Source organism: Hordeum vulgare, chromosome 5H (genome assembly GCF_904849725.1).
Source record: "Hordeum vulgare subsp. vulgare chromosome 5H, MorexV3_pseudomolecules_assembly, whole genome shotgun sequence".
NCBI lineage: Eukaryota > Viridiplantae > Streptophyta > Magnoliopsida > Poales > Poaceae > Hordeum > Hordeum vulgare.
Genome location: NC_058522.1, coordinates 483,625,980 through 483,651,257, shown reverse-complemented (window position 1 = coordinate 483,651,257; position 25,278 = coordinate 483,625,980). Strand labels below are relative to the sequence as shown.

Genomic DNA, 25,278 nt, shown 5'->3' with positions numbered 1-25,278 from the left:
AATAAGTTACATTGCTTGCAAGGCTTGTCTGTGATGTTGTATTACCGAGTGGGCCCCGAGATACCTCTCCGTCACATGGAGCGACAAATCCCAGTCTTGATCCATACTAACTCAACTAACACCTTCGGAGATACCTGTAGAGCATATTTATAGTCACCCAGTTACGTTGCGACGTTTGATATACACAAAGCATTCCTCCGGTGTCAGTGAGCTATATGATCTCATGGTCATAGGAATAAATACTTGACACGCAGAAAACAGTAGCAACAAAATGACACGATCAACATGCTACGTCTACTAGTTTGGGTCTAGTCCATCACATGATTCTCCTAATGATGTGATCCCGTTATCACGTGACAACACTTGCCTATGGCCAGGAAACCTTGACCATCTTTGATCAGCGAGCTAGTCAACTAGAGGCTTACTAGGGACAGTGTTTTGTCTATGTATCCACACAAGTATTGTGTTTCCAATCAATACAATTATAGCATGGATAATAAACGGTTATCATGAACTAAGAAATATAATAATAACTAATTTATTATTGCCTCTAGGGCATATTTCCAACAGTCTCCCACTTGCACTAGAGTCAATAATCTAGTTCACATCACCATGTGATTCCAACGAATCCAACACCCATATACTTATGGGGTCTGATCACGTCTTGCTCGTGAGAGAGGTTTTAGTCAACGGTTCTGAAACTTTCAGATCCGTGCGTTCTTTACAAATCTTTATGTCATCTTATAGATGCTGCTACTACGTGCTATTCGGAAATTCTCCAAATATCTACTCTACTATATGAATCCGTTTCACTACTCATAGTTATTCGGATTAGTGTCAAAGCTTGCATCGACGTAACCCTTTACGACGAACTCTTTAACCACCTCCATAATCGAGAAAAATTCCTTAGTCCATTTGTTACTAAGGATAAATTTTGACCGCTGCTAGTGATTCAATCATGGATCACTCTCTGTACCTCTCAACAGACTTTGAGTCAAGGCACACATCAGGTGCGGTACACAGCATGGCATACTTTAGATTCTACGGCTAAGGCATAGAAGACGACTTTCGTCTATTCTCTTTATTCTGCCGTGGTCGGGTTTTGAGTCTTACTCAAATTCACACCTTACAACGCAACCAAGAACTCCTTCTTTAGTGATCTATTTTGAACTCCTTCAAAAACTTGTCAAGGCATGCATCTTGTTGAAACTTCTATTAAGCGCTTTCGATCTATCTCCATAGATCTTTGATGCTCAACGTTCAAGTAGCGCAATCTAGGTATTCCTTTGAAAAAACTCCTTTCAAACAACCTTGTATGCTTTTACAGAAATTCTACATTACTTCTGATCCACAATATGTTTTATCAGAAATTCTATAGTGCTCCCACTCACTTCTTTCGAAATACAAGTTTCTCATAAACCTTGTACAAACCCAAAATCTTTGATCATCTCATCAAAGTATATATATTCCAATTCCGAGATGCTTGCACCAGTCCATTGAAGGATCGCTGGAGCTTGCATACTTGCTAGTATCTTTAGGATCGACAAAACCTTCTGGTTGTATCACATACAATGTTTGCTCAAGGAAACCGTCGAGAAAACAATGTTTTGACATCCTACGTGCAATATTTCATAAATAATGCATCAACAATTAACATAATTCTAACAGACCTTTAGCATCGCTACGAGTGAGAAAAGTCTCATGATAGTCAACTGTTTGATCTTGTCGAAAACATCTTTGCGACAAGTCGAGCTTTTCTTAATAGTGACTTGTCACCATCATTGTCTGTCTTCCTTTCAAAGATCCATCTTTACTCAATAGTATTATGACCATCAAGTAGTTCTTCCAAAGTCTACACTTTGTTTTCATACATGGATCCTCTCTCGGATTTCATGGCTTCCAGCCATTTGTCAGAAACTGGGCCCACCATCGCTTTCTCCATAACTCGTAGGTTCACTATTGCTCAACAACATGACCTCCAAGACAGGGTTACCTTACTACTCTGCAGCAGTACGCGACCTTGTCGACCTACGAGGTTTGTAGTAACTTGATTCGAAGCTTAATGATCATCATCATCAACTTCCACTTCAATTGGTGTAGGCGCCACATGAACAACTTCCTGCACCCTGCTATACACTGGTTGAAGTGATGGTTCAATAACCTCATCAAGTTCTACTACCCTCCCACTCAATTCTTTCGAGAGAAACCTTTCCTCGAGAAAGGATCCGTTTCTAGAAACAAATACTTTGCTTTCGGATCTGAGATAGGAGATGTACCCAACCGTTTTGGATATCCTATGAAGATGCATTTATCCGCTTTGGGTTTGAGCTTATCAGACTGAAACTTTTTCACATAAGTGTCGAAGCCCCAAACTTTCAAGAAACGACAGTTTAGATTTCTCTAAACCTCAGTCTATACTGTGTCATCTCAACGGAAATACGCGGTGCCCTATTTAAAGTGAGTGCGGTTGTCTCTAATGCATAACCCATAAACGATAGTCGTAATTCGATAAGAGACATCATAGTATGCACCATACCAAATAGTGCGTGGCTATGATGTTCAGACACATCATCACACCATGATGTTCCAGGTGGCATGAACTGCAAAACAATTTCCACATTGTCTTAACTGCGTACCAAAACTAGTAACTCAAATATTCATTTCTATGATCATATCGTAGACAGTTCATCCTCTTGTTACGACGAACTTCACTCTAAAACGGAATTGAACTTTTCAATATTTCAGACTTGTGATTCATTAAGTAAATACTCCTGTATCTACTCAAATCGTCAGTGAAGTAAGAACATAATGATATCCACTGCGTGCCTCAGCACCCATTGGACTGCATACATCAAAATGTATCACTTCCAATAAGTTACTATCTTGTTTCATCTCAATGAAACACAAGGCCTTGCTCATGTGGTATGATTTGCATGTCACTAGTGATTCGAAATCAGGTGAGTACAAAGATCCATCAGCATGGAGCCTCTTCATGCAATTTATACTAACATGACTCAAGCGGCAGTGCCACAAGTAAGTGGTACTATCATCATTAACTCGTATCTTTTGGCACCAATATCATGAACATGTGTAACACTACGATCGAGATTCAATAAATCATTGAAGGTGAATATTCAAGAAAATAGAGTAACCATTATTCTCTTTAAATGAATAATCGTATTGCAATAAACACGATCCAGTCATGTTCATGCTTAACGCAAGCACCAAAAACCAATTATTTAGGTTTAACACCAATCCCGATGGTATAGGGAGCGTGCGACGTTTGATCATATCAACCTTGGAAACACTTCCAACACGTATCGTCACCTCGCCTTTAGCTAGTCTTCTTTTATGCCGTAGCTTACATTTCGCGTTACTAATCACTTAGCAACCGAACTGGTATCCAATACCCTCATGCTACTAGGAGTACTAGTAAAGTACACATCAACATCATGTATATCAAAGACACTTCTTTCGACTTTTGCCAGCCTTCTTATCTACCAAGTATCTAGAGTTGCTTCGCCTCAGTGATTGTTCCCCTCATTACAGAAGCACTTAGTCTCGGGTTCGGGTTTAATCTTGGGTCTCTTCATTAGTGCAGCAACTGTTTTGCCGTTTCACGAAGTATCCCTTCTAGCCCTTGCCTTTCTTGAAACTTAGTGGTTTTACAAACCATCAACTATTGATGCTCCTTCTTGATTTCTACTTTCGCAGTGTCAAACATCGCGAATCGCTCAAGGATCATTGTATCTATCCTTGATATGTTATAGTTCATCACGAAGCTCTCACATCTTGGTGGCAGTGACTTTGGAGAACCATCACTATCTCATCTGGAAGATTAACTCCCACTTGATTCAAGCGATTGTCGTACTCAGACAATCTGAGCACACGCTCAACGATTGAGCTTTTCTCCTTTACTTTGTGGACAAAGAATCTTGTCGGAGGACTTGTACCTCTTAACAAGGGCACAAGCATGAAATCACAATTTTAACTCTCTGGAACATCATTTATGTTCCATGACATTTCAAAACGTCTTCGGCGCCTTGCTTCTAAGCCATTAAGCATTTTGCACTGAACTATCGTGTAGTCATCAGAAACGTGTATGTCGGATGTTCACAGCATCCACAGACGACGCTCGAGGTGCAGAACATCGAGTGGTGCATTAAGGACATAAGCCTTCTGTGCAGCAACGAGGACAATCCTCGGTTTTACAGACTTAGTCTGCAAAGTTTGCTACTATCAACTTTCAACTAAATTTTCTCTAGGAACATACAAAAAACAGTAGAGCTATAGCGCAAGCTACATCATAATTCGCAAAGACCATTAGACTATGTTCATGACAATTAGTTCAATTAATCATATTACTTAAGAACTCCCACTCAAAAAGTACATCTCTCTAGTCATTTGAGTGTTACATGATCCAAATCCACTATCTCAAGTCCGATCATCACGTGAGTCGAGAATAGTTTCAGTGGTAAGCATCTCTATGCTAATCATATCAACTATACGATTCATGCTCGACCTTTCGGTCTCATGTGTTCCGAGGCCATGTCTGCACATGCTAGGCTCGTCAAGCTTAACCCGAGTGTTCCGCGTGCGCAACTGTTTTGCACCCGTTGTATGTGAATGTTGAGTCTATCACACCCGATCATCACGTGGTGTCTCGAAACGATGAACTGTAGCAACGGTGCACAGTCGGGGAGAACACAATTTTTCGTCTTGAAATTTTAGTGAGAGATCACCTCATAATGCTATCGTCGTTCTAAGCAAAATAAGGTGCATAAAAGGATTAACATCACATGCAATTCATAAGTGACATGATATGGCCATCATCACGTGCTTCTTGATCTCCATCACCAAAGCACCGGCACGATCTTCTTGTCACCGGCGTCACACCATGATCTCCATCATCATGATCTCCATCAACGTGTCGCCATCGGGGTTGTCGTGCTACTCATGCTATTACTACTAAAGCTACGTCCTAGCAAAATAGTAAACGCATCTGCAAGCACAAACGTTAGTTATAAAGACAACCCTATGTCTCCTGCCGGTTGCCGTACCATCGACGTGCAAGTCGATATTTCTATTACAACATGATCATCTCATACATCCAATATATCACATCACATCGTTGGCCATATCACATCACAAGCATACCCTGCAAAAACAAGTTATACGTCCTCTAATTTTGTTGTTTGCATGTTTTATGTGGTGACCATGGGTATCTAGTAGGATCGCATCTTACTTACGCAAACACCACAACAGAGATATATGAATTGCTATTTAACCTCATCCAAGGACCTCCTCGGTCAATTCCGATTCAACTAAAGTTGGAGAAACCGACACTTGCCAGTCATCTTTGAGCAAAGGGGGTTACTCGTAACGATGAAGCCAGTCTCTCGTAAGCATACGAGTAATGTCGGTCCAAGCCGCTTCAATCCAACAATACCGCGGAATCAAGAAAAGACTAAGGAGGGCAGCAAAACGCACATCACCGCCCACAAAAACTTTTGTGTTCTACTCGAGAAGACATCTACGCATGAACCTAGCTCATGATGCCACTGCTGGGAACATCGCATGGGAAACAAAAATTTTCCTACGCGCACGAAGACCTATCATGGTGATGTCCATCTACGAGAGGGGATGAGTGATCTACGTACCCTTGTAGATCGTACAGCAGAAGCGTTAGTGAACGCGGTTGATGTAGTGGAACGTCCTCACGTCCCTCGATCCGCCCCGCGAACAATCCCGCGATCAGTCCCACGATCTAGTACCGAACGGACGGCACCTCCGCGTTCAGCACACGTACAGCTCGACGATGATCTCGGCCTTCTTGATCCAGCAAGAGAGACGGAGAGGTAGAAGAGTTCTCCGGCAGCGTGACGGCGCTCCGGAGGTTGGTGATGACCTTGTCTCAGCAGGGCTCCGCCCGAGCTCCGCAAAGACGCGATCTAGAGGAAAAACCGTGGAGGTATGTGGTCGGGCTGCCGTGGAAAAGTCGTCTCAAATCAGCCCTAAAACCTCCGTATATATAGGTGGGAGGGAGGGGACCTTGCCTTGGGGCTCAAGGAGCCCCAAGGGGGTCGGCCGAGTCCAAGGGGGAGGACTCTCCCCCCCCAAACCGAGTTGGACTTGGTTTGGTGGGAGGGAGTCCCCCTTCCTTCCCACCTCCTCCTTTTTTTTTCCTTTCTCTCTTGATTTTCTTCTCTTTGGCGCATAGAGCCTTTTGGGCTTGTCCCACCTGCCCACTAAGGGCTGGTGTGTCACCCCCAAGGCCTATGGGCTTCCCCGGGGTGGGTTGCCCCCCCCGGTGAACTCCCGGAACCCATTTGTCATTCCCGGTACATTCCCGATAACTCCGAAAACCTTCCGGTAATCAAATGAGGCCATCCTATATATCAATCTTCGTTTCCGGACCATTCCGGAAACCCTCGTGACGTCCGTGATCTCATCCGGGACTCCGAACAACATTCGGTAACCAACCATATAACTCAAATACGCATAAACACAACGTCGAACCTTAAGTGTGCAGACCCTGCGGGTTCGAGAACTTTGTAGACATGACCCGAGAGACTCCTCGGTCAATATCCAATAGCGGGACCTGGATGCCCATATTGGATCGTACATATTCTACGAAGATCTTATCGTTTGAACCTCAGTGCCAAGGATTCATATAATCCCGTATGTCATTCCCTTTGTCCTTCGGTATGTTACTTGCCCGAGATTCGATCATCAGTATCCGCATACCTATTTCAATCTCGTTTACCGGCAAGTCTCTTTACTCGTTCCGTAATACAAGATCTCGCAACTTACAATAAGTTACATTGCTTGCAAGGCTTGTGTGTGATGTTGTATTACCGAGTGGGCCCCGAGATACCTCTCCGTCACACGGAGCGACAAATCCCAGTCTTGATCCATACTAACTCAACTAACACCTTCGGAGATACCTGTAGAGCATCTTTATAGTCACCCAGTTACGTTGCGACGTTTGATACACACAAAGCATTCCTCCGGTGTCAGTGAGTTATATGATCTCATGGTCATAGGAATAAATACTTGACACGCAGAAAACAGTAGCAACAAAATGACACGATCAACATGCTACGTCTATTAGTTTGGGTCTAGTCCATCACATGATTCTCCTAATGATGTGATCCCGTTATCACGTGACAACACTTGCCTATGGCCAGGAAACCTTGACCATCTTTGATCAACGAGCTAGTCAACTAGAGGCTTACTAGGGACAGTGTTTTGTCTATGTATCCACACAAGTATTGTGTTTCCAATCAATACAATTATAGCATGGATAATAAACGATTATCATGAACTAAGAAATATAATAATAACTAATTTATTATTGCCTCTAGGGCATATTTCCAACAAGAGCAACATGCAAGAGCTACTGCACCGCAACAGCACAGGGCATCGGCAACGACAGCTAGCGGCAGCAACATCAAAGCTACAGCAACACACCGGCAACTAGCGGCATCACTAGCAAACCTTCGACAGCAACATCAAAACGCAGCATCAGGCATACACAGGAGCAACTCGGCTACAACGACGGTAGGAGGAGGAGGCCGGGGTCCTGGAGGCTTGGCCATGGCCAGCACGACGCCGGGGAACAGCAGCAGGGCGCCGCCGGCAAGCAGCGAGGCGAGGCCGAGGGGCGGCGAGCTCGGGGAGCGACGGACGGCGCACGGGGATGCGCGGGCGACGACCTAGGGCGAGGGGATCGGGGAAGATGGCGCTGCGCGAGAGGGGGAGAAGGGGATCGGGGCAGAGAGGGAGCCACGAGGAGGACGAGGGGGAGCGACGCTAGGGCACGGGGGAGCTGCCTGGGCCTTGCCGGCTGGGCCTGGGCAGGCTCCTCCTCTCTCCCCATTTGTTTTTTTTCTTTTAATAAAAACAGAGAACAAACATAAAAGGAAAATATGTTTTAACAAAATAAAAAAATGCCTTTTACTCCTTTAAAAATATACCCAAACTTTTAAAATAGATTAGGCCTTTTTTAAACAAATAAAATAAAACCCTTTTGAAGAATAAAATAAAACATCTTTCTTACAAAAGAATAAAATCAAACCCCTTTTATTTAAAGAATAAAATAAAAGCTCTTTAAAGGAGAAAAGAAAATGTGAGGGTTTTAAAATAAAACAAAAGGAGAAATAAAATAAAAACCCAAGGGTTGCCCCTACATATAATAAAAGGATTTTTTTAAAAGAAGGCGCATTTATTTGAAGGGGTTAAAACGAAAAACTTTAGCAAACCACAAAAAAATAAGAGAGGGACGAGAGGGGAGAGAAGGTTTTTAGGTCCTCGGTGCAACAGGGTTACGAGCTTAAACTTGTTGCACCCAATCACATTGCAAGGCCCTAAGGCACATACACACATGCGCTCACACTCAAACAACGAGGTGCAACTAGCCACACCAGACAAGCACAGATGACATGATGCCATGCATGACGCGATGATGCAAACTACATGATGAAGCAACCAACAAAATAAAATAGCCACACGACGAAAACGGAATAAAGGGGGGAATCTTCTGGAGCGTCGGTCTCGGACTGTCACACGTGTGTGCAGCATAGTAGCAACACAGGCGCCCACTCGAACCGACGTCACGAAGGAGCAACAAGAAGGGGCACTAACGCGGCACCAAGCACCACCGCGGACTAGGTCGGCCCACTGTCTGTGCACCGCCGACCGCCATCCTCTGCCATGGAGCAGATCCGCACTGCCACCTGCAGTCCCGGATCGTCCGCTGCCAACCGAGGCAGTAGCCCTGCCCCACCGCCGACCGGGAAGCCTCGAGCAGCACCACCGCGACGGACGCGCGCTGCCTCGCCGGATCTGTATCGGCCACACGCACCCATCGCCCCCGAGCATCTGGCCCTGCTCGTCCGTCACGTCCCGCACCAGATCTGGTCGGGAAAAGGCCAACCCGCCACCACCGAGGCCCTAGCAGCCCACCACGCGCCAATTGCAGCTCCCGTCATCACTGGGGCGCCCACCGCCACCGCGCCCTACCCAACGCCGCGCAACCACGCAAGGAGGCCGCCCCGCGCCAGCGATGAAGAAGGTCCACCGCCGTCGACGCCGGCCGGGCTTTGCCCGACGACGAACTCCGACGGCGACGGGGGAAGGGGACCGAGGAGGATGGGGGCTGGCGGCGCTCGATCTATGATTCACCCCCGGCTCGCGGGAGAGGGACGAGCGAACCGCTCGTCGTGTCCTTTCCCAAAACCCCTAGGTGCCCCTTCCAGCCACCGCAGAAGCACGACACACCACCATCTTGGCAATCGCCAGCGGTAGTGACAGGAGGAGGAGAAAGGGAGGAGCCCTAGGCGTCTAGGGATGTGAAGCCTCCCGGGTCGCCCAAGAGGACGACATGACAGTTGCCCGAGTCGGCCCCGGTCTTGGTGACATTAGCACATTTGGAATAAATCTGAAAGTTGTGTGTGTTGATCAATTCAGAGACGCAGGAAGTCCTCTCTTTCTTTGTCTTGAAAAAATGTGATTGCCTATAGAAGCAGTGAGATGAGCAGATTTGGACGGCACATGGGATTTGCACATTCCTGGGCACGTAACGGTGTCCATGTGCCTGCCGTGCACAAGTCCATCTACTCGAAAACGACTCACCATCGGCTTAATGGTTCAAATGCATGAGACAGGTCAGTCACTCCACATCGATCGGTAGCTCTCATCAGTAACGACAAGCAAGGGACCGATCGATGTCGATAGGGATCATGCATGCATGCACCTACCGAGCTACTCGGTACTCCAGTCCGGCTAACTAGCGGACAGACATCAGTACGCCCATCTGGTGATTCGCACATGCCACTCAGGCTCACATAAAAATATTTCTACCAATGATAAAATATAACGCATTGGAGTTGCACAGTGCAGCAGATTATTGGCAAACACAGACCAATTGGCAATCGCGGTGGTCAGACACAGCCACGGTGAAGGTGACGTGAACGACGGCCATTTCCCACGTCAGTGACTCGTGGCGTTCCCCATCGGATTGCCCTCGAACCGTCCGATCCGGTAGTGCTCGAGCTCCAAGCCGGCCTCCGCCGCCGTCCCCGACTGGCCGTCCAGCGCCAGCTCGGCGAGGATCTTCCCCACGGCCGGGCCCATCTTGAACCCGTGGCCGGAGAACCCGGCGCCGACCACCACGTCCTTCCCGAACTGCTCCCCGCCCAGGAAGTCGATCACGAAGTCCTCGTCGGGCGTCATGCAGCACATGCACGGCTGCCGGAGCACCGGCCCGCCGGCGGTGTCGACGTGGCCCGGCATGAACTCGTCGATCCACCGCGCAACGATCTCGGCGATCCCGCCCGCGCCGCTGCCGGTGGCCCAGTCCCTGCCGTCCGGGTCGCACGGCGGCCCGCCGTTCCTGCAGATCTTGATCAGGCCCGGGTACTCCATCGACGGCGTGCCGTAGAAGCCCGGGTCGCCGTAGGTGGCGAACGTCGGGAAGCCGGCCTCCGTCGTCAGCTCCTCCTCGTGCCCGGGCTTGACCCTCCAGTAGCAGACGAGGGTGTGCACCGGCTGCACCGGCAGGTCGGCGCCGGTGACCGACTTCACCAGCTTGCTCGCCCACGCGCCCACCGTGATGATGCACTTGCCGCCGTGGAACTCCTCCCCGCTTGATGTCTTCACCACGATCGTGTTTCCTTCTGCCGACCAGAAGATTCTTTAGAGAAAACCGATCGCAATAATTGAGAGCTACTCCGTTGGCTTTTTTTGCCGGATTCCATTATGTAGGGCAAGCAAAATAATGAAGTACGGAGTGCGCTACACTACACCTACATGTGACGATGCAACAGTTCATGTATATGCAGGGGGTAAAAAATCATCCATCAAATGTAAAATAAGCACGTATTTGCTCTCTAAAGCTCGTAACAAGATAAGGGCAGAATATGTAAAACGCCAGACCAGAATGCTTTGAATGATGCATGAAAAAGTTGACGCAGCAGAGCAGAGAATGCTCAGTCTGTCACTCACCTTGCCTGGCGACGTCTACCACCTCCGCCCTGTCCCTCACGACGGCGCCCATCTTGGCGGCGAGCGTTTGGAACATGGCCATCGCCTTGGTCGCCTTTATCACACCGGCCGGCCCGCTGGTCGCCGCGGCCCACCCCTCCGGCACCCTGAAGGCATCCGCCCACGCTGGCCGCGATGCGTCCCCCGCCGGGGCGAGCTCGCTGGCGCCGCCGTTGGCGATGGCGGCGACGAAGGCCGGCCCGTCTCGGGGCCCCAGGTCGAGGTGCGGGGTGGGCGTGAGCACGGTGTAGCCGGCGTCGCGCTCGGCGTCGTGCCAGAGGCGGTGCGCGAGCCGGACCATGGGCGGGTACTGCGGCCGCGTGTAGGTGGGGCGGGTAGTGCGGGACTCGCCGTGCGACGAGCCGCGCTGGTGCAGCAGGTCGAAGCGCTCGAGCAGGAGCACTCTCGCGCCCCGGGACGCCGCCGCGTGCGCCGCACAGCTGCCGATGATACCCGCGCCCACCACGATGACGTCGAACGAGCGCTCGGCCAGCGGCGCAGCCATGGTTGGTTGATGTTCCTGTGTCTGTGCTGTACCAAACGCGTGCTTGCTCTGGTGGTGGAGAGTGAGGCAGAGGGGGGACAGGAACCAGCAGATAGGCCTATTTAAAGACGGAGATAATATTACCCGTGGTGCTTAAACTTGTCATTGATATTCATTTTAGTGCATGAACTTAAAAAAAATATCGAGCTGGTTCTAGAACTTATAAAATATAAATTATATAGCATAATGTTCAAGTAATTTTAAATAGTATTAATCTACTATTTTTAGACAAATCATACAAACTAAATTGTATTTCTTGTTATAAAAATGTTTGTATAGTTTATAATATCATAAAGAAAAATCACCATTTAGAATTATTATTTTAATTATACAAACATTTAAATATTTATATGTACATTTTGAAATTCCTAAGTTTGTTGTTTTATAAATTTTTGCATAACAAAAAATATTCATACCAATGCAAAATTTAAAATTATTATATTATTATAAATATTTACATCTGACTATATTTCAGTTATGTAAAACTTATGAATATGTGTCACGAGTGAAAATTATTACAAGAAAATATTTATAAAAGTGTGAACATTTTTAAAAATTACTCGAACAATTTATAAATAAGTTATGCTATTTGTCAGTATAATATCTATGATACATGAATATTTAAAATTTATTTTTATTACTGTGATCATAGTTGACAAAGTTTTTACAAATTTCTAATAAAACTAACACGTCTTCCTCGACGAACATTAAGAGTCTTTATCGCCGCCGGGTATGAGAAAATTTAGAGGCAGAGTTGCTAGCTAATTCTGTTTATTTTTCAAGGCCGAAAGGCTGCATTTTTTATTGTTTAGTTTTTCTATGTGCTGACATATGTGGGTCCGTTGTCATGGTGACATTTATAAAGAAAGCCATCTGTTCTAAGCGGGTCCCATGCCACGTGTGCATGTTGGTTAAAATATAGTGCCACATGAGTGCATTATACGTCTATGGATGAGATTATCACCGTATATGCACCTTTGTGCCAAGTTCTAGAATCAGTTTAATGTATTTTTTAAGTTTAGGCACTAAAGTGAACATCAGTGACAAGTTTAAGCACTAGTGATGATATTACCTCTTCAAGACAGCGAAGTACCAGGCTGAAAAATCAACAGCATGTGAAAAACTTGTAAATCTTGATTTTGAGCATGGTGTTGGTTTGATCTAAAAGGCTTAACGGGCCTGTTGGATCTAATATCCTAACAGAGCACAAAATAAAGGGCGAGGGACCCAGGTCCTATTTTTAGTACTTTCAAAGAGTTTTGAGACATTCGTCATTATAGTAAAAAATTTGAAAGAAAAAAATTAAAGCAAAAAAAAGGGAAAATAAATTCGAATAGCTTTTCCCTTGATTACATACAGCGTCGTGATTTTGTTGGTGTTCTATGTTCGCGTCTCTAGTATGGTCTAGCCTAGGACCATCACAGTATCGTCATTGAGCAGCGTCCTTTCAACTTTGCATCTGTGAACTGATTATTATTGATCCTTTTTGGTATCATATTATAAGCATTTCCAGCTCCACATACATCTACATCGTGTGTTTGACACCACCTAGCAATCGCTCTACCAAGCTTTGAGAGTTTTAACTACATCGGTTGTCGGTCACCACCTGCTACTGGGTAAGAACTGGTAAGAATTTGAGATTTGCTTGACGAATAGTGACACACCACCACCACTTCCTAGTAGTCCAGAGGTTCATATTCTTCTGTGTTCCTATTGCTGCTAACCATGCCAGGACCACAAGCTGACAAGATCGACTGAGAGAGCTTGACCAACCACGAGCTCCATGATAAATTTCAGCAAATGATGACTGACCAGGTACAAGGCTTCGTAAACAGCCTTGAAGAGGCCATGGACAATCTAGAAGGTTTGGAGAAGACATTTGACACCAAGATGGACGCCAAGTTCAGTGAGGTGTTTGCCCGTCTACCACCACCAGCTGCAGCTTCCGTCCCTCCCCAACAAAAACAACAGCAACGAGGACCGGATTTTGTGGGACAAGCGCGACATGTGCCTTCCGACCAAGCACATAATTCTGGTGTTGTTGCTCCTGCTACTACTACTGAGGTTTATGTGGCTGAGCAGAATGAGGATTATGATGGTGATTACGATGATAAGGGAGAGGTTGCTTCAAATCAGTACCAGGGACAACCACCACCATCACAAGCACCGGGTCGTTCACATGGATACAATCGCAATGGTAGGGCTGCACCACACCCTCAGGTACGTGATGATGACAATCTCCCTAAACTTAAGTTGAATATTCCTACATTTATTGGTAGATATGTTCTAGATATATATCTTATTTGGAAGTTAGAAACAGAGCAACCTTTTATATGCTTACAATTTTCCGAGGATAGACGTGTTGCTGCTGTTGTTTGTTCATATTAGAGTGATTAACATTTGGAAACAGAAGGGCTGTGGGATCACTAGAGGTGCACGAGGAAGCATAAATTTGACGTTGCGAGCAAGCAACCAAACCAATTTACATGCAAATAGTAATATTTGTCAGACCAAGAATGGTTGCTAAGTTGCACTAACAGTCTAGTACTGCAAGTCAAAATTTATTTTCACTCAACGTGCAACAAACATGTAGTTTATTGTTTGATCTGTGTCGGCATGCAAGCTAGCTCAACTCCCAGTCATCGTGGAATCATATCAGCACAGCCACAAGAAAATGACGAACCAAATTGTAAGCCGTGAAACTAAAGACAAAGCGAGAAAACTCACAATATAACTGCTATCATTTCTGCAACAGAACAACTCAGTGGATCATTCTGTGCCTGTCCAAGGGAAGAAGCACACCTACATAAGTAAGGGTATGGAAATAAATTGGGTACCAAACTCAGGAATTCACAAAAAAAAGGCATGGCAACCAATCAACCATAGCATACAAGAGTATACATATCTTCATAATCAAGGCACCCCTAGCACAACCATGTACTGAAATAAATTAGTAGACTAATCCACACACTGCTTTCTTCCTCAGCTCTTTCCTGTCGCCCCTCGGCTCCCATCACATCTAGATCCAACAAAAGAAGTAACTGTCGGCGTACAACATCGGATTGAAGCACAGTTTAAAAACATGGACAAATCCATGTGTATAGGCAGCCATGCATCCTTGGGCTACGTAGTTTTGTACGTGAGTGCGTAGTTTTGCCATCTAGGAACCGGCGAGGACAACGTCGGAGAGGTAGAGCCTATGGACGACATTGCTTGTGAGGTCACAAAAGGTTGGTTTGGTCTCTTCTGACTTGCAGAGCACACTTATTCCACTCGCAAGCGAATAATAATAGGAGGACATGGTTTTTGATAAGAGCTCTGTCAGGCCAACTCTAACGTGCGACCTCATTCGGATGTTCGTTTGACCCGAATTCTATCCGTTTGAGGTGATAATGGAGCTGTCCATATCCGAATCGGTGCGTTCAACGCGTGGCCGCACCCCAAATTGTCCGGCATATAAAAAAAATTGGAATAAGAAAAACGCGAGAAATGTAAATAAAACATTAATTTAAAAAACATTGTTCAACGGCCCCATGGCCGACGGTCCTTAATTAACATAATTCAAAAAAATAGATAAAATACGCCGCCCCGCGCTGCTATCGTGCCCGTCATCGTCTTCAAGCACCGCCGTTGTCGTCATCTTCACCAGTGAGGTCGATATACGGCGGCATCGTCCAGAGGTGGGCCGGCGGCCCCTGAAGGTTGGCAGCGCTGGCGGCGCCTGCACCACCTCCCCGCGCGGCGATGACTCGCGCTCCGGTGACCGCGATGGCGTGGGGCACCAAGGCTCGGCCCCCACTCCCTGGGCCATCTTCATGGTCGCACGACCACGTCCAGCGCTGGCCCACCAACTCCAGCGGGAACGCAACCACTGGCTGCTCCTCGTGCACCTCCTCCTTCACCGCCACGGGCTGCTCCTTCGGGATGGTGACATCGTCGGCCGCAGAGAGGGCCAGCATCTCCTCCAACCCCACCCACTCGCGCTCATCGTACGTGTTCATGGAATCTTCCATGACACGCTGGACGAGCCGGCCCTCTCCTTCTTCTGTCATGCGAGGAGGTGGTGGTGGCGACAGATAGGGCGACGACGACGGGGTCGGCGTCAGGCCGCACACCCGCGTAGGCCCGCGCACCTGGGGAGGGCTTGGAGGGCGCGCCCGGTGCTCTGCACATGCCCGTCACGGGATGTTGTGTTCTCCGACAAAGTAGGACGCGCGCCGCACGTCGTGCTTATCGCGGAACCAAGTGTCCCATAGGGGGGAATCCACGGCGTACCTCGGGTCATAGTAGAGGTCATCGGGGAGGCAGCGTCGGCGGCCTTGGATCTCGTCGCAGTGGGCACGACCACTCGTTGTTGGAATTATGCCCTAGAGGCAATAATAAATATGGTTATTCTTATAATTCCTGTATCAAGATAACCGTTTATTATCCATGCTATAATTGTATTGAATGAAGACTCATTTACATGTGTGGATACATAGACAAAACACCATCCCTAGCAAGCCTCTAGTTGGCTAGCCAGTTGATCAAAGATAGTCAGTGTCTTCTGATTATGAACAAGGTGTTGTTGCTTGATAACTGGATCACGTCATTAGGAGAATCACGTGATGGACTAGACCCATACTAATACTAATAGACGTAGCATGTTGATCGTGTCATTTTGTTGCTACTGTTTTCTGTGTGCCAAGTATTTATTCCTATGACCATGAGATCATATAACTCACTGACACCGGAGGAATGCTTTGTGTGTATCAAACGTCGCAACGTAACTGGGTGACTATAAAGATGCTCTACAGGTATCTCCGAAGGTGTTAGTTGAGTTAGTATGGATCAAGATTGGGATTTGTCACTCCGTGTGACGGAGAGGTATCTCGGGGCCCACTCGGTAATACAACATCACACACAAGCCTTGCAAGCAATGTAACTTAGTGTAAGTTGCGGGATCTTGTATTACGGAACGAGTAAAGAGACTTGCCGGTAAACTCGATTCAAATAGGTATACGGATACTGACGATCGAATCTCGGGCAAGTAACATACCGAAGGACAAAGGGAATGACATACGGGATTATATGAATCCTTGGCACTGAGGTTCAAACGATAAGATCTCCGTAGAATATGTAGGATCCAATATGGGCATCCAGGTCCCGCTATTGGATATTGACCGAGGAGTCTCTCGGGTCATGTCTACATAGTTCTCGAACCCGCAGGGTCTGCACACTTAAAGTTCAACGTTGTTTTATGCGTATTTGAGTTATATGGTTGGTTACCGAATGTTGTTCGGAGTCCCGAATGAGATCACGGACGTCACGAGGGTTTCCGGAATAGTCCAGAAATGAAGATTGATATATAGGATGACCTCATTTGATTACCAGAAGGTTTTTCGGAGTTACCGGGAATGTACCGGGAATGACGAATGGGTTTCGGGAGTTCACCGGGGGGGGGGGGGGGCAACCCACCCCGGGGAAGCCCATAGGCCATAAGGGTGGCGCACCAGCCCTTAGTGGGCTGGTGGGACAGCCCAAAAGGGCCCTATGCGCCATAGAGATAAAAATCAAAGAGAAAGAAAAAAAAAGGGAGGTGGGAAGGAAGGGAAGGACTCCCACCCACCAAACCAAGTCCAACTCGGTTTGGGGGGGGGGGGGCGGTGTCCTCCCCCCTTGGACTCGCCGACCCCCTTGGGGCTCCTTGAGCCCCAAGGCAAGGTCCCCTCCCTCCCACCTATATATACGGAGGTATTGGGGCTGATTTGAGACGACTTTTCCACGGCAGCTCGACCACATACCTCCACGGTTTGTCCTCTAGATCGCGTTTCTGCGGAGCTCGGGCGAAGCCCTGTTGAGACAAGGTCATCACCAACCTCCGGAGCGCCGTCACGCTGCCGGAGAAATCTTCTACCTCTCCGTCTCTCTTGTTGGATCAAGAAGGCCGAGATCATCGTCGAGTTGTACGTGTGCTGAACGCGGAGGTGCCGTCCGTTCGGTACTAGATCGTGGGACTGATCGCGGGATTGATCGCGGGGCGGATCGAGGGACGTGAGGACGTTCCACTACATCAACCGCGTTCACTAACGCTTCTGCTGTACGATCTACAAGGGTACGTAGATCACTCATCCCCTCTCGTAGATGGACATCACCATGATAGGTCTTCGTGCGCGTAGGAAAATTTTTGTTTCCCATGCGACGTTCCCCAACAGTGGCATCATCAGCTAGGTTCATGCGTAGATGTCTTCTCGAGTAGAACACAAAAGTTTTTGTGGGCGGTGATGTGCGTTTTGCTGCCCTCCTTAGTCTTTTCTTGATTCCGCGGTATTGTTGGATTGAAGAGGCTTGGACCGACATTACTCGTACGCTTACGAGAGACTGGTTTCATCGTTACGAGTAACCCCGTTGCTCAAAGATGACTGGCAAGTGTCGGTTTCTCCAACTTTAGTTGAATCGGATTTGACCGAGGAGGTCCTTGGATGAGTTTAAATAGAAACTCATATATCTCCGTTGTGGTGTTTGCGTAAGTAAGATGCGATCCTACTAGATACCCTTGGTCACCACGTAAAACATGCAACAACAAAATTAGAGGACGTCTAACTTGTTTTTGCAGGGTATGCTTGTGATGTGATATGGCCAACGATGTGATGTGATATATTGGATGTATGAGATGATCATGTTGTAATAGAAATATCGACTTGCACGTCGATGGTACGGCAACCGGCAGGAGCCATAGGGTTGTCTTTATACTAACGTTTGTGCTTGCAGATGCGTTTACTATTTTGCTAGGATGTAGCTTTAGTAGTAATAGCATGAGTAGCACGACAACCCCGATGGCAACACGTTGATGGAGATCATGGCGTGGCGCCGGTGACAATAAGATCGTGACGGTGCTTTGGTGATGAAGATCAAGAAGCACGTGATGATGGCCATATCATGTCACTTATGAATTGCATGTGATGTTAATCCTTTTATGCACCTTATTTTGCGTAGAACAGCGGTAGCATTATGAGGTGATCTCTCACTAAAATTTCAAGACGAAATTGTGTTCTCCCCGACTGTGCACCGTTGCTACAGTTCGTCGTTTCGAGACACCACGTGATGATCGGGTGTGATAGACTCAACGTTCACATACAACGGGTGCAAAACAGTTGCGCACGCGGAACACTCGGGTTAAGCTTGATGAGCCTAGCATGTGCAGACATGGCCTCGGAACACATGAGACCGAAAGGTCGATCATGAATCATATAGTTGATATGATTAGCATAGGGATGCTTACCACTGAAACTATACTCAACTCACGTGATGATCGGACTTGGGATAGTGTAAGTGGATCATGAACCACTCAAATGACTAGAGAGATGTACTTTTTGAGTGGGAGTTTAGCATATAATTTGATTAAGTTGAACTCTAATTATCTTGAACATAGTCTAAGTCCAGTTTGAATATATTTGTGTTGTAGATCATGGCTCACGCAAGTGTCATCCTGAATTTTAATACGTTCCTAGAGAAAGCTAAGTTGAAAGTTGATGGAAGCAACTTTGTAGACTGGGCTCGTAATCTTAAGCTAATCTTACAAGCTGGAAAGAAGGATTATGTCCTTAATGCTACGCTAGGAGATGAACCACCCGCTACGGCTGATCAGGATGTTAAGAACGCTTGGTTAGCGCGTAAGGAGGACTACTCAATAGTTCAATGTGCAGTCTTGTATGGCTTAGAACCGGGACTTCAACGTCGCTTTGAGCGTCATGGAGCATTTGAGATGTTCCAGGAGTTGAAGTTTATCTTTCAGAAGAACGCCCGGATCGAGAGGTATGAGACCTCCGATAAATTCTATGCTTGCAAGATGGAGGAAAACTCGTCTGTCAGTGAACATGTGCTCAAAATGTCTGGGTACTCAAACCGTCTAGCTGAACTGGGGATTGAACTCCCGCAAGAAGCTATCACTGACAGAATCCTTCAATCACTGCCGCCAAGCTATAAAGGCTTTGTGTTGAACTACAACATGCAAGGGATGAACAAGTCTCCCGGCGAGTTGTTTGCGATGCTGAAAGTCGCAGAGTCTGAACTCCGTAAAGAGCATCAAGTGTTGATGGTGAGAAAGACCACTAGTTTCAAGAGAAACGACAAAGGAAAGAAGGGCAATTCGAAGAAGAGCGGCAAGCCTGTTGCCAATCCGCCGAAGAAGCCCAAAGCTGGACCTAAGCCTGAAACAGAGTGCTTCTATTGCAAGGGTATGGGTCACTGGAAGCGCAATTGCCCCAAGTATTTGGCAGATAAGAAGGCGGGCAAAGAAAAATCAGGTATATTTGATATACATGTTATTGATGTGTACTTAACCGGCTCTCATAGTAGTGCCTGGGTATTTGATACCGGTTCTCTTGCTCACATTTGCAACTCGAAGCAGGAACTGCGGAATAGACGAAGGCTGGCGAAAGACGAAGTGACGATGCGCGTAGGAAACGGTTCCAAGGTTGATGCAATCGCCGTCGGCACAGTGTCACTTCAGCTACCATCGGGATTAGTGATGAACTTAAATCATTGTTATTTAGTGCCTGCGTTGAGCATGAACATTATATCTGGATCTTGTTTATTGCGAGACGGTTACTCTTTTAAGTCTGAGAATAATGGTTGTTCTATTTCTATGAGTAACATCTTTTATGGTCATGCACCGAATGTGAGAGGATTGTTCATATTGAATCTTGATAGCGATACACATATACATAACATTGAGACCAAAAGAGTTAGAGTAAACAATGATAGCGCCATATTTTTGTGGCACTGCCGCTTGGGTCATATTGGTGTAAAGCGCATGAAGAAACTCCATGCTGATGGACTTTTGGAGTCACTTGACTTTGATTCACTTGACATGGCCTAGCATGTGCAGACATGGCCTCGGAACACATGAGACCGAAAGGTCGATCATGAATCATATAGATGATATGATTAGCATAGGGATGCTTACCACTGAAACTATACTCAACTCACGTGATGATCGGACTTGAGCTAGTGTAGGTGGATCATGAACCACTCAAATGACTAGAGAGATGTACTTTTTGAGTGGGAGTTTAGCGAATAATTTGATTAAGTTAAACTCTAATTATCTTGAACATAGTCTAAGTCCACTTTGAATATATTTGTGTTGTAGATCATGGCTCACGCGACAGTCATCCTGAATTTTAATACGTTCCTAGAGAAAGCAAAGTTGAAAGATGATGGAAGCAACTTTGTAGACTGGGCTCGTAATCTTAAGCTAATCTTACAAGCTGGGAAGAAGGATTATGTCCTTAATGCTGCGTTAGGAGATGAACCACCCGCTACGGCTGATCAGGATGTTAAGAACGCTTGGTTAGCACGTAAGGAGGACTACTCAATAGTTCAATGTGCAGTCTTGTATGGCTTAGAACTGGGACTTCAACGTCGCTTTGAGCGTCATGGAGCATTTGAGATGTTCCAGGAGTTGAAGTTTATCTTTCAGAAGAACGCCCGGATCGAGAGGTATGAGACCTCCGATAAATTCTATGCTTGCAAGATGGAGGAAAACTCATCTGTCAGTGAACATGTGCTCAAAATGTCTGGGTACTCAAACCGTCTAGCTGAGCTGGGGATTGAACTCCCGCAAGAAGCTATCACTGACAGAATCCTTCAATCACTGCCGCCAAGCTATAAAGGCTTTGTGTTGAACTACAACATGCAAGGGATGAACAAGTCTCCCGGCGAGTTGTTTGCGATGCTGAAAGTCGCAGAGTCTGAACTCCGTAAAGAGCATCAAGTGTTGATGGTGAATAAGACCACTAGTTTCAAGAGAAACGGCAAGGGCAAGAAGGGCAATTCGAAGAAGAGCGGCAAGCCTGTTGCCAATCCGACGAAGAAACCCAAAGCTGGACCTAAGCCTGAAACAGAGTATTACTATTGCAAGGGTATGGGTCACTGGAAGCGCAATTGCCCCAAGTATCTGGCAGATAAGAAGGCAGCCAAAGAAAAATCAGGTATATTTGATATACATGTTATTGATGTGTACTTAACCGGCTCTCGTAGTAGTGCCTGGGTATTCGATACCGGTTCTGTTGCTCATATTTGCAACTCGAAACAGGAACTGCGGAATAGACGAAGGCTGGCAAAAGATGAAGTGACGATGCGCGTAGGAAATGGTTCCAAGGTTGATGCAATCGCCGTCGGCACAGTGTCACTTCAGTTACCGTCAGGATTAGTGATGAACTTAAATCATTGTTATTTAGTGTCTGCGTTGAGCATGAGCATTATATCTGGATCTTGTTTATTGCGAGAAGGTTACTCTTTTAAGTCAGAGAATAATGGTTGTTATATTTCTATGAGTAACATCTTTTATGGTCATGCACCGAATGTGAGAGGATTGTTCATATTGAATCTTGATAGCGATACGCATATACATAACATTGAGACCAAAAGAGTTAGAGTTAACAATGATAGCGCCATATTTTTGTGGCACTGCCGCTTAGGTCATATTGGTGTAAAGCGCATGAAGAAACTCCATGCTGATGGACTTTTGGAGTCACTTGACTTTGATTCACTTGACACGTGCGAACCATGCCTCATGGGCAAGATGACTAAGACTCCGTTCTCCGGAACAATGGAGCGTGCAAGTGACTTGTTGGAGATCATACATACCGATGTGTGTGGTCCGATGAGCGTGGAGGCACGCGGCGGATATCGTTATTTTCTCACCTTCACTGACGATTTAAGTAGATATGGTTATGTCTACTTGATGAAGCACAAGTCTGAAACATTTCAAAAGTTCAAACAATTTCAGAGTGAAGTGGAAAATCATCGTAACAAGAAGATCAAGTTCCTACGGTCTGATCGTGGGGGTGAATATCTGAGTTTCGAGTTTGGTACTCACTTAAGACAATGTGGAATTGTTTCACAGTTAACACCGCCTGGAACACCACAGCGTAATGGTGTGTCTGAACGTCGTAATCGTACTCTATTAGAGATGGTGCGATCTATGATGTCTCTTACTGATTTGCCGTTATCATTTTGGGGTTATGCATTAGAAACAGCTGCATTCACTTTAAATAGGGCACCATCAAAATCTGTTGAGACGACACCATACGAACTGTGGTATGGCAAAAGGCCAAAGTTGTCGTTTCTTAAAGTTTGGGGATGTGATGCTTATGTCAAAAAGCTTCAGCCTGAAAAGCTGGAACCCAAAGCGGAAAAGTGCGTCTTCATAGGTTACCCAAAAGAGACAGTTGGGTACACCTTCTATCTCAAATCCGAGGGCAAAGTGTTTGTTGCTAAAAACGGAGCTTTTCTCGAGAAGGAGTTTCTCTCAAGAGAATTGAGTGGGAGGAAGATAGAACTTGACGAGGTTGTCGAACCTCTCATCCCTCTGGATGGTGGCGCAGGGCAAGGGGAAACCTCTGTCATTGCGACGCCGGTTGAGGAGGAAGTTAATGATGATGATCATGAAACTCCAGTTCAAGTTTCTGTCGAACCACGCAGGTCGACGAGACCACGTGCTGCTCCAGAGTGGTACGGTAATCCCGTCTTATCAATCATGTTGTTAGACAACAATGAACCTGTAAATTATGAAGAAGCAATGGTGGGCCCAGATTCCAACAAATGGCTAGAGGCCATGAAATCCGAGATAGGATCCATGTATGAGAACAAAGTGTGGACTTTGGAGGTACTACCTGAGGGCCGCAAGGCTATTCAGAACAAATGGATGTTTAAGAGGAAGACGGACGCTGACGGCAATGTGACCGTTTATAAAGCTCGACTTGTTACGAAGGGTTTTTCACAAGTTCAAGGAGTTGACTACGATGAGACATTCTCACTCGTAGCGATGCTTAAGTCCGTCAGAATCATGTTAGCGATAGCTGCATTTTTCGATTATGAGATCTGGCAGATGGATGTCAAAACGGTGTTCCTTAACGGTTTCCTTAAGGAAGAGTTGTATATGATACAACCCAAAGGTTTTGTCGATCCTAAGAATGCTAACAAGGTGTGCAAGCTCCAGCGATCCATTTATGGACTGGTGCAAGCATCTCGGAGTTGGAACAAACGCTTTGATGAGGTGATCAAAGCATTTGGGTTTATACAAGTGGTTGGAGAATCTTGTATTTACAAGAAAGTGAGTGGGAGCTCTGTGGTGTTTCTGATATTATATGTGGATGACATATTACTGATTGGAAACAACGTAGAGTTCTTGGAGAGCATAAAAGGTTACTTGAATAAAAGTTTCTCTATGAAGGACCTAGGAGAAGCTGCTTACATTCTAGGCATTAAGATCTATAGGGATAGATCAAAACGCCTGATAGGACTTTCACAAAGCACATACCTTGATAAAGTTTTGAAGAGGTTCAAAATGGAACAGTCCAAGAAAGGGTTCTTGCCAGTTCTACAAGGTACGAGATTGAGTAAGACTCAGTGCCCAGCAACTGATGAAGATAGAGAGCATATGCGCTCCGTCCCCTATGCTTCAGCCATAGGTTCTATCATGTATGCGATGCTGTGCACTAGACCGGATGTTAGCCTGGCCATAAGTATGGCAGGTAGGTTCCAGAGTAATCCAGGAGTGGATCACTGGACAGCGGTCAAGAATATCCTGAAGTACCTGAAAAGGACTAAGGAGATATTTCTCGTGTATGGAGGTGACGAAGAGCTCGCCGTAAAAGGTTACGTCGATGCAAGCTTTGACACAGATCCGGACGACTCTAAGTCACAAACCGGATACATATTTATTCTTAATGGGGGTGCGGTAAGCTGGTGCAGTTCCAAGCAAAACGTCGTAGCAGATTCTACATGTGAAGCGGAGTACATGGCTGCCTCGGAGGCGGCTAAGGAGGGTGTCTGGATGAAGCAGTTCATGACGGATCTTGGAGTGGTGCCAAGCGCACTGAATCCAATAACCTTGTTCTGTGATAACACGGGTGCCATTGCCTTAGCAAAGGAACCACGGTTTCACAAGAAGACCAGACACATCAAACGATGCTTCCACCTCATCCGCGACTACGTCGAGGGAGAGGACGTAAATATATGCAAAGTGCACACGGATGTGAATGTAGCAAACCCGCTGACTAAACCTCTTCCACGGGCAAAGCATGATCAACACCAGAACTGTATGGGTGTTAGATTTATTACAATGTAATTCGCATGATGATGTGAGGGCTAGATTATTGACTCTAGTGCAAGTGGGATACTGTTGGAATTATGCCCTAGAGGCAATAATAAATATGGTTATTATAATAATTCCTGTATCAAGATAATCGTTTATTATCCATGCTATAATTGTATTGAATGAAGACTCATTTACATGTGTGGATACATAGACAAAACACCATCCCTAGCAAGCCTCTAGTTGGCTAGCCAGTTGATCAAAGATAGTCAGTGTCTTCTGATTATGAACAAGGTGTTGTTGCTTGATAACTGGATCACGTCATTAAGAGAATCACGTGATGGACTAGACCCATACTAATAGAAGTAGCATGTTGATCGTGTTATTTTGTTGCTACTGTTTTCTGCGTGCCAAGTATTTATTCCTATGACCATGAGATCATATAACTCACTGACACCGGAGGAATGCTTTGTGTGTATCAAACGTCGCAACGTAACTGGGTGACTATAAAGATGCTCTACAGGTATCTCCGAAGGTGTTAGTTGAGTTAGTATGGATCAAGATTGGGATTTGTCACTCCGTGTGACGGAGAGGTATCTCGGGGCCC

At 46.2% G+C, this 25,278-nt stretch overlaps 1 protein-coding gene across 1 annotated transcript; it reads right to left on the bottom strand.

The window, feature by feature from the left end:
- Window positions 1–9,821: 9,821 nt before the first annotated feature.
- Window positions 9,822–11,641, bottom strand: LOC123395934 (probable sarcosine oxidase). Its single transcript, XM_045090959.1, has 2 exons — window positions 11,008–11,641; window positions 9,822–10,679 (listed from the first exon to the last, which is right to left on the bottom strand). The coding sequence occupies exons 1-2, from the start codon at window positions 11,549–11,551 to the stop codon at window positions 9,994–9,996; spliced, it is 1,230 nt and encodes a 409-aa protein (XP_044946894.1). The 5' UTR covers window positions 11,552–11,641; the 3' UTR covers window positions 9,822–9,993.
- Window positions 11,642–25,278: the final 13,637 nt, after the last annotated feature.